The sequence below is a fragment of the Macrobrachium nipponense genome, chromosome 1, assembly GCF_015104395.2.
Source record: "Macrobrachium nipponense isolate FS-2020 chromosome 1, ASM1510439v2, whole genome shotgun sequence".
Lineage (NCBI taxonomy): Eukaryota > Metazoa > Arthropoda > Malacostraca > Decapoda > Palaemonidae > Macrobrachium > Macrobrachium nipponense.
The window spans coordinates 137,725,822-137,736,507 of NC_087200.1; the positions used below are offsets into that span (position 1 = coordinate 137,725,822).

General features: G+C 38.2%; 1 protein-coding gene across 3 annotated transcripts in view; it reads right to left on the reverse strand.

Annotated features, from left to right (window-relative positions):
* LOC135219675 (tyrosine-protein kinase SRK2-like) overlaps positions 1-10,686 on the reverse strand; it is a 15,808-nt gene continuing 5,122 nt past the window's right edge. The window contains exons 2-11 of one of the 3 annotated variants that reach the window (XM_064256621.1): positions 10,432-10,609; positions 9,965-10,094; positions 8,765-8,877; positions 8,191-8,312; positions 6,615-6,778; positions 5,576-5,744; positions 5,060-5,218; positions 4,622-4,804; positions 3,966-4,118; positions 1-2,380 (exon numbers count right to left, since the gene is read on the reverse strand). In XM_064256621.1, the coding sequence (XP_064112691.1) occupies positions 2,169-2,380; positions 3,966-4,118; positions 4,622-4,804; positions 5,060-5,218; positions 5,576-5,744; positions 6,615-6,778; positions 8,191-8,312; positions 8,765-8,877; positions 9,965-10,094; positions 10,432-10,609 (1,583 nt within the window). In that variant the 3' untranslated portion in view covers positions 1-2,168. Of the gene's footprint in view, positions 2,381-3,965; positions 4,123-4,621; positions 4,805-5,059; positions 5,219-5,575; positions 5,745-6,614; positions 6,779-8,190; positions 8,313-8,764; positions 8,878-9,964; positions 10,095-10,431; positions 10,610-10,686 lie in introns of all 3 variants that reach the window. The other 2 variants (XM_064256622.1, XM_064256620.1) reach the window with 2 other exon arrangements.

Below are 10,686 nucleotides of genomic sequence, written 5' to 3' on the forward strand. Positions count from 1 at the left end.
ATATATATATAGATAGATAGATAGATAGATAGATAGATAGATAGATAGATAGATAGATAGATATTTCTGGAAATGAAAAAAAGTTGTTCTAAGCAGAAAATGTTATATAAATATACACATATTAAAGCTTCGTTTCTTGGTGAAGTGAATTTTTAAGATAACATAACATTTTTTCCTTAGTGCGGCTCTCGGCCAAGATGGCGTATACAATGTCTGAGGATATGAGTGGGAAGGGTTGATGAAGTGCATTAGTCAAGTAGATTGATAGTCTTTTAATTATGGTTTTTTTCTGGCAGGTTTTTGAAAAATGTAACAAATATTACAGTCCCTACAATTAGTAAATCACCCGTGAAAAAGACTTCACCGTAATCTTATTTTAATGGTTAGCTAATTACGTCTCAAGAAAGTCTTTTTCATCTGACAGAGACGAGCATTTTCTTAAGTGTGATGTTTCCTTCGACTGGTGTGTGATGAATACTTTGGATGGAGGAGAGGTTTTTGATGTTTTAAATCTTTGATCGGTGTGTAATGAATAGGCCTACTTTGATGGAGGAGAGATTCCATTCGGCATGCTTTTCTTTTCTTTATCGGAGTCCAGTGAATACCATTGACGGAGAGGGAGAAGGATTCAATGATGTACGCATATTTCCCCTTTGTTCAGCATCTAAAAAATGCATTTAATTCGGAAGTATTTTATTCACATCGACCTAATCACCTATTTCCTTTTTTATAACAGTGGAGTTCACTGTTGCAAAACCCATAAATAAACCTCTTATCTGCATACTCCACATTACCGAAACGGTAAGGCATTATCTCAAGTTTCTTGCTCACAAAATGAGTAAGGAATCTGGCACTCGTAACCCGGACAGTGTCTTGGCGAAAAAGGGACGCTGTTTAGAGTAGAACTGATCAGCTTCATCCCCAGCCCTCTATCCGTAACTATTCCAGCATCCTACGTGAGCCATCTTACTTGGCCATATAATGATAATTGTTATTTTAAAAATTCACCCCGCCAACAATCGACACACTAAAATGTACATGTTTATGAAACATTTTCTGCTCAGAATGACTTCTTTCCTTTCCCTAAATATTTGCATAAACTCGTGTTACACCATATATATATATATATATATATATATATATATATATATATATATATATAATATATATATATATATATATTGTATACAAGCACATTACATACAGAAAAAAAGGCGTCAGGTATATCATAAACTCGGTGTGATTAACAAGCTCCCAGGAACGATGCAGTTTTAGTTATTACTTAGCATAAGACAAAATTGGCATCATTCGTCTCAGCATCAAGTTTTCATAAAACCGACTTCTCTATGATTTATGGACCAAATGTTATTTGTTACGACTTTTCCTTATCTGATAATTTCACCAAAAGCAAAGATAATCGTTAATTGATTTCTGTTGGAATTTATGGAATTGTTTGAGAGATTTCTGCAACTCTCCAACACCAGGACTTACTCATGAAGTATTAAACAATTCCTTTGCATGCTGGAAATTCCGGGTTAACTGAAACATTCTCTGAAGAATTGGTGGATATCTGTCAGTTATTTGGGGATGAAGTGCATTGTATTAATAACAAGCTATCCTTTGAATGTAAGAAAATCAGTAGCCACATACAACAGGATTTAAAATGCCAGTTAAATTACCTGATTAAGATCTTCATGAACCGCACATTTCTACGAGTGATTGTGCATGAGACAGAGAAATTTTATTTCGAATTCAAGGAGCGCTGCAAAGCAAGTAGAAACTGTTTTAACCAGCCGACCAATATTTACAAAAAGTATATGTACTGTTTGTAAGTTTTCACTGTCGAAATGTAAAGAACTCTTACGATAAAAGCAAGTGAAGTGACGACGCGACTAAGGGTCACTGTTTACAAAAACCGTATAATGAACATTCGCTGCCTGCACCCAAACAGCTCTCAGAGCGACGTGATGCTTTTAATAAACGTTAGAACAAACATTTCTCTTTCGGTAACACAAAATCTTTCATAAACCAGAAGCAACTCGGTTGACATACTGTAACCGAATGATCAATATTTACGAAACAAGAATATACATATTTCGACCAAATCAAATAATTAACATTGACATAATCACGTCTTTTTTTTCCCAAGACACAGCCTTTCATGCATCTCAAGGAACTTGGTCAGCATCCCTGTAGTCGGAGTCATCGAGGGTGAAGTAATCGTCCAGCTTCCACCTCAGAGTGGAGAACGTCGGCCTCTTGTTTGGGTCCTTGGCCCAAGTCTCCAGCATGATGTTGTACATGTTATTCGGGCAAGTTGGAGGCTGTGGCATCCGGTATCCCTTCTCTATCTGGTCGGCAACTTCGGCGTTCGTCATTCCTAAGGGAGCAGGGGAAGAAGACGATCATGTATTTGTTGAGAATGGGATAAGTAATAATCAAGGCCGGTTTGAAGCGTATTTGATCAGGTGGGAGAGGGGGGGAGGGACGCCAGAGTTACCGTTTGGAGCCTTTTCTTCATTCTAAAAGGAATAAACCGCTACCGAAAACGTGGAATGAAGAATGAGGAAATATTATTCCTCACAATATTACGCATAATACTACATTAACAGAATTACCACTTGGAAAATTAATTTTATAGTATCAGATATTAAAAATTCGTAATTTCTATAATAATAATAATAATATACCGTAGCAGTTTATCTCTGAGTGCAAGATGTTGCCTTCTCAGGTTAAAGAAAACAGTTTTGAGTGAGAGAGAAAGGGAGTTTGAGTGTCGTTGAGTTTGAATTTTTTGATTGGGCTCCGCAATTCCTAGCACCGGCCCCGGTAACAATATAAATGAATCTCATAGAGAATATCAACGGTGCTCACAAGGTCATTTTCTTTGGACCTTCGGTGTCCATGCAAGTTATGCCGTCAAATAAGGCCACCATCTTTTTCTCGTTTATCTTCACAACTGCCTCAGCAAAGATTAGCGCAATCGTGAATAATGTGTCGAAGGAAAATTCAGTGATCCGACGGCTTAATTCAAGTAATTCACTCGTCCATATATATATATATATATATATATATATATATATATATATATATATATTAATATATACATATGTATAGCTAATGCAGAGGGAGAGTTTCGAACGAGTGAAATAAAAAAAAAGGGTGAGTAATCAGAGATGAAATTCAAGAATGATACGATTATTATGCTAGCACCACTTACAAAGCCTACCCTAACCTTACCTACGTTAGGGAGGAGTAGGGAGGTTAACCATGCATACCTTCAATGTTGGGAGGTCGAAGTTATTACTGCTGTCATTCCTTGGAACACTACTGAATGAAACTCTTTACAGCATTTGGAAAGCTTGACTGCTCTTGCGTATGCAACAGAAGATTTTTTGTCACCTTTTATTATAAGAAATTAGGGGATCAGGGAATGATGGCAAATGTTTGCTCTACAAGTCTTTCACAAACCGTCCGACGTTTTAATAGTACAGTATACTTGAGAGCAATATCAATATGTCGAATGGACCAACCAGAATTTTGGAATGTAGTCGACATAATTATGGCCTGGAGCGTGCTAACACTTTGTGTTAGCAGAAATATTTACAGTTCATGGACTTTTTTTATGAAGGGAAGCAGACTAATATTTCAATGTAAAAAACAGAAAAAAACTGTTATAGGGGACTTGAAAAATAAGCTCTAGCATATTATATTCATTTGAATAAATAAAGATAAATAAAACGGAAAAAGCAGGACAAGGCAACTGGAAGCAATATGCTGTACTGCAATGCATCAAAGGAGTTAAAAACAGGAAGAAATGAGAAAAGGACGCGTAAACGAACAAGCTATACAGCCAATTAAAGACAATGAAGTTAATTTAACTTCAAAAAGAGATCAGAACAGGACAGCTAATAGCAGTATTGTGCAGCCCACCAACAACAAGAGTTACAGGTCTTATTACTCACCGGGATAAGGAACTGCGCCATAAGTCATGATCTCCATCATGAGGACGCCGAAGGACCAAACGTCGGATTTGGTGGTGAATTTGTTGTAGTTCAGAGCTTCAGGAGCCGTCCACTTGATGGGGAACTTCGCCCCTTCCTGTGCCTGGTATTCTTCTTCCTGGCAAAGACAACATCAACACTTGCTTAGATGCTTCATTCCTTTCCAATTGAGTCTTCATAAAACTTATTGTAGGTCTTGACACCAATGGGTGCAAAAGCTAACATAGTTTCGTAATGAAAAAGTTGTGACAAAGTAGTACAGAGTAAGCTGTAATCCTGTTCAAGTTCGGTTCACTACTTATTCTTATGGCGAGCCATTTTTCAGAATTATATAAACGTATGTCTAGGGTTATAATCACAGAGTTCTAACTTTCGTGTTATTATGTTTGTTAAACAGAAAATATAGCTTCAGTTATAAACTAACGAGAAACGTTTAAAGTTTACGTGGCATCAAATGAGAAATGTAAGATCTACAGTTAAATGAAGCTGTACGAAGACTAAAATCAAATATTCAGGAGCCAATTAATTGCCTGTTTTATTCTTGCATCACGGTTCCATACGTATTTTGTTTAATATTTACGTCTATAATTATACCGCAGTACACATCCTTAGAGTACTTGCCTTGACGAGTCTCGACAAACCGAAATCTGCCACTTTGACGATATGATTTTTGCCGACCAAGACATTCCTAGCTGCCAAATCTCTGTGGATGTAGTTCTCTGCTTCCAAGTATTCCATCCCAGCTGCTACTTGAGCTCCTATGTAGACCTGGTCTGCTAGTGCCATCCCTCTTCCAAAACCTACCGTTGTAATTGTTCTTAAATTACACATCTTTTGATCGAGGTTGGACAAAATTAAGCCACAGAAAAACTGACGTACTACGAATTATTATTGCAACTTGTTAAAGAAATAGAAGACATTCAAGAGAAACGTGAGATATCAAACGATACTAAACTGAAAACGAAAGGGTCCAGAGAGCAGAAAAGGGTAAACTTTCCTAAAAGCATAACGTAAATTCAGTCTCATGGAAACAAATAGTACTATATGCAACTTACCCCGTAAATAATCAAGCAACGCCCCATTCTGCATTAGTTCTGTTATAATGAACACGGGCTCATCTCTTGTACACACGCCATAGAGCTGTAACAGTTTTTGATGACGTAATTTCTTCAAGAACTGAGCCTCAGCGAGGAATTCGTCCGCGTGCATTTTTCCTATTAAGGACACAAATTACCTAAAGTAGACGCATTTAACAGATCACTGTTCATGAAGATATTAAGACAGTTTACATTACTCTTGACAACCTTTTGCAAATGACATTGTCTTACCTAAGTGACCAAGTAACAAACAAACTGACCCTTTTATCTAAAAGTTTAGCATAACTGTCAAAGATCATCTGTAACAAAAAAAGAAAAAAAAAATTGTCTTGCCACTGACAAATAAGGGTGACCTATTGCACTTGAACTTGCATTATCTCAATGCCTAGGTATCAAGAAAATTGTTCCACATCTGAATTTGAGTGATACGAACCAACAACTGTGGCCAATGAACAGAAAGAAAAGAAAAGTTACCAGCTCTCAGAGTCTTGACGGCTACTGGCACAGTCTTGTTCCAACGTCCCTCATAAACTTCACCGAAATGTCCTGACCCCAGAAATCTTTTCATTATGATCTGGTCCCTCGGAATCTCCCAGGTGTCCCACGTATTATAAGACAACCCGACCGTGTCGGGTTTGTCCACCTGCAAAAGACACCGATGAAAATTCATCCTATATACTGGGTAACATGGTAAACCGGGTAAAGCATCCGCTCCTGCCATGAGCTTCGTAGCCGCAGTATGTAAGTCTAACGTGTTCATGACTAAGTGTCTATTCACTATTACCACTGACGTAAATTCAGTTTAATTGTAGTATTTGCTCAGTTTTCATATCTGGGTAAAGAATCTATGACATCTTTATGATTCCGTTTATCCTATGGTATGACTGATATCCTGAATATCGATACGGTAGCCTGTATTCTTGTACTGACATGCGTTCACACATGTAAGAATCCAGATATATGCACACACACACATATGTACTTCAGTTGTACTCCACATAGGAAAATGAAATTAGTATATCTCAGAAAATGCCCAACAATTTCGGACTCCTTAAAAAACGCTCCAAGAAGAGAGGTGCATTGGAGTACGAAAGTGTTGGGCATTTTCTGAGATATGTCATTCTCATTTTCGTATGCGGAATACAACTGAATTACCATCTCTTCGTACCTAAGAAGATTACCAGTACTACACATACATACATACATACATACATACATACATACATACATACATACATACATATATATATATATATATATATATATATATATATATATATATACGTATATATGTGTGTGTATACATATGAGAGAGATACTGACGGAAGAGAGTGCAGTTCTACTGTATTTCGATTTAATGAGCATTTTGAAGAGTTGCTAAATGTAGCATACGTGCGTGTGTGCATGTATGAAGCACGAGTGAAGAGGGTTAAATTTGGCGTAACCTACATTCAAAATCGGCAAACATCCATCAACTCACGAAGCTTCCTTAGACAAAACGTTAAAGTCTAACCCTAGCGCAAGGCCTGTTGAGCCTGGTGCATAATCCTGCAGCGTCATTGCTGTAGAAGTCCACGAGATCGTGAAGGGAAGAAAAGGGATCCCTCCTCGTGATGAAGAATCCACCGTGGTCTCTGGGTCGGACTCTGTAGTGCCGCACTTTGTCGCCATCTCTCACTGCAAGAGGAAGACGTCAAAAGCTAACCACCTTTGAGGGCTGGGGAGTTGTCTTTAAGGTGCGTCCACACGGTCGAACAATGTCCGACGGACAGACATTGTTACCAATTAACAATTGTCTGCCGGTCTTTGCCTTGTGAGCAGAGTAAAAACACTGGTATACAAATAATACAACCTCATCTGGTACCACTGTTTGTTGCCAGATCTACTTCCATCGTTTCCCCGCTTATGACGTCATCCTGCTTCGCCTATGAAATGGTAACAATGTTTGTCCGTCGGACATTGTTCGACCGTGTGGACGCATAGAGACGTATTGACTGTGCGGCTGAATTTAGGAAAAGAAATGATTGTGAAGTATTTTTTAAGGTCTGTAAGGCGTAACTGTACTTGGAGGGTTTTCTGTGTTTTAAACTATCATTTAGTTTTTTTTATTATTGTCAGGCTAACTATTTTTGGAGGCTCTAAGAGTATTTTTTTTTTTTTTTTTTGCAGGTATAAGATTTGCAGCTGAACTTTAAAAAAAAAAAACCATCTTTAGATTTTTTTTTAAGTGAAGCTAGCTATCCATGAATGGTTTTTTCCTTAGTTGTAAGTAAAGCTAACTATCTTTGAAGGCTTTAGGAGATTTATCAGGTGAAGCAGTGCAGAGGAATATATGAAAAAGAAAGAGTAGTACGTGAGTCTAACTGCCTTTGGATGTGAGAAGTACCTTTGGAAGTGTTTTCCTAAGTGAAAAGCTAACTATCCCTGGAGGTTTTCTAAGTGTGAAGCTAACGATCCATGGCTCTCTTCTCTCTCTCTCTCTCTCTCTCTCTCTTCTTCTCATCTCTCTCTCTCTCTCTCTCTCTCTCTCTCTCTCTCTCTCTCTCTGTGTAAATCTAACTATCTTTGAAGACCTTTCTAGTTTTTCAGGAGCAGCTTTTGCATCTGAATCTAACAAAAAGAAATGGTTGATTGTTAGTTGACTCTGGAAGTTCTCAGATGCTGCATCTGGTGAGATTTTTACAATCGAATCTAATAGAAGAGAGATTATGCGCAGCTAACCATATTTAGAAATTTCATAAAACTTTCTTCGATAAAGCTCTTTCTGACGAATTTCGAGAAATGGATATAAAATCCTAGGAAGAAATGAAGTGATTAGGTACACTCAGCCGCGCAGCAACTATGACCCTCTCCGATGAGAGGAAGTTTTTCAACGATGTTTTTCCATAGTTTGCTCTGAAAGACGCCTGACATGAATTTGTTTCTACCCACCATCACACGCAAATGATTTCATAACAATGGCACTTCTTGTTGTCGTCCAAAAAACACAATATCAGTCCCCTTGCAGCTTTACGAAACTCAGAGGATTAGAGAAATATAGAAGGCATTAATGCAGAATAAATCGCAGTCATACTCAATATCCTGCTCACCTGAGAGGGAGAATTCATTCTTCCTACTCTCAGAGTCTCGAATGAGGAAACTTCCGTGGTCATTTTCGTGGAACATCAAACGTCTTTCAGCCTCTGCTCTCCTGATGTTGCCGAAGTACCACCTAAAAAGAGAAGAAGAAGAGAGAGAAGGAATATATATATCATATATATATATATATATTATATATATATATATATATATATATATATATATATATATGATACATCAATTGTGAATAAAATAGCTTATAACCATAATGCAGCGAATGTGGAAGACCTTGAATCATGCAAATTTAAGAATTTATGAAGTGCTAAAAGTACATTTCGCTCCAAAATGTTTTATTTCCCCGTTCTGTCTTTTTTACTTTCAGCCAGCAAGTATATTTGGCATAAGGTTAACAAAGAATCTCGTCTCAAGTTATTTAAAATATCTGGGAGAGTCTGTTGCCCCAGGTTCCAATCAGTGGGATCAGATCGCAGATTCTTTTTAGGAAATCTTTCCAGATCATGAAAATGGAAAGTGAGATCATTCACTTTTACCGATATGTAATAAAAAGGACTTTAAAGGACTCACTCCTCTGCCTCGATGCTCTTCAGCTGAGCGACGTAATTAGCCGGGATGAAGCCTTGAAGTCCAGTCACGTGACTCTTTGCCAGCCACCAGTCGTTCGATGACGGTTCCAGGACCTGTGAAGTGAAATTATTCAACTGTAAAGATTTTATTCCACTATCAACTTTTCCTCTGAGAGGGCTGATTACAGATGCTATTAGCTTTTCGATTCTTGGTAAATCTTTTTGGAATGAGATTGCTAACCGTAGGCCCTTCTCAACACTGTCATGACCTTCCACAGTCGAATAACCATCTCGCAATATTTCCGACTTCAAAGAGGCTTCTATCGCGTGGGATCATAATATAACTCTGGTCGTTTGTTGTTGCAACGAGGTCGATGACCGCCGAACTATGCGGACTGGACATTTACTATGTTCGACAGGGACGACTCTGGGAGAACAAAACACAAGAGAGCAAGACAGTAGTTATATCCCAACTTATATTTTAAGTGCTGAAATGTGGCTGAAACCTTTATTTGGAAATGGTGACTTTGAAAGGTTAAGAACCAAAAAAGAGAAAGAAAATTGATGGGCTACGGAACACTAGCCTAAGCTACAATGGAAGATTGAAGGCAAATTAACAGAATTGAATCATTGCAACCATTTCTAACATTTCCCAATAGCTATTGAGAGACAATTATTCCCACGTAGTTTTTTAAAAGTATTTTATGCCCAGTCTTGTTAGGTGTAACGGCAAATTATCATTTCTATATTCAGAAATAAAGTTTAAGGTTTTGTATAACAATATTTTTCTCCCCCTTTTTTTTTAATCTTCGCTGGATATAAAATCCTAGGAAGAAATGAAGTGAATAGGCAATGAATTCATGCAAAAAACATCGTCAGTTGTAAAGCTAAACACTTCTACGTACATCTCCGGAAAACTAAGCCTCATTTCCCATCTAAGCAAATTATTATCAGTGTTACTCAGAATATAAATCCCTGTTCGTATGGGACAAGCACAGAGACTTGAAATCCAGGAAGCTTCCAAAGAATATGTTGTTCATCTGAATTAAGTTATAGAAGATAATGGAAAACGCAGAAAGAATAGATCAGTGATTAGAAAAGAGTAGAAAAAGTATGAATTGACGATTATGAACGCAGGAGGAGAATTGTCTCGGGTTAGTCATCTCAAATCTCTCCCGCCAGGACGGGATCATTCACTAACCTCCAGGTGCTCGCATCTCCTGAAGCTGAGATCCTGATCCGTTCTCGCGTCGTAGTCGTACAGGGCAACGTACATCCGTCCAGTGGCCAGGCCGGATACGCTGGAGCAGCCAGGTGACCCGGATATGAAACTGTTTATTTATTCATTCATTTATTTTGTGAGAGCACTGGTGTAGCTAGCTATAAACAGGGATTTACTGAAGTCCCGTCAATAGCAAGTTCAAAACCAGTCAATATCCATAAAGCATTTCTATCTACAAACTGTTATTATCGGTATTACATCACCTCCCACACAAAAGAAGGCTCTGTTACTTATTTATTTGGCCCAATATTCAAATATTTGTCTCTCTTCTCGTGACAGGTATTTACAGCATATTGCCATCTAGCACGCGAAAGAGGGGCTCGATTACTTATGCATTTCGAGCCTTACAATCTCACACAAAGGTAAACACGCGGAATTCAACCCACCTCTTCGATCTAGAAGCGCCTCTGGAATGCATTGTGTTCGTATTCACTGCCGCGTTAGTATTCCTGACATCGATGGCCTGCGAATGGCTCTGGGGTCTCAATGTCCTGACGTCATGAACTTTCGCGATATCCACCGATTTCTTTCTGGCGTCTAAGCGCAGTGTCGCCGGGTACTCGTCTGGAAGATGATAGAGACACGAAGGCAAGTAAGCTGATGGGCATATTAGTGGACAGAAGGTGGAGCAAAAGGACAAA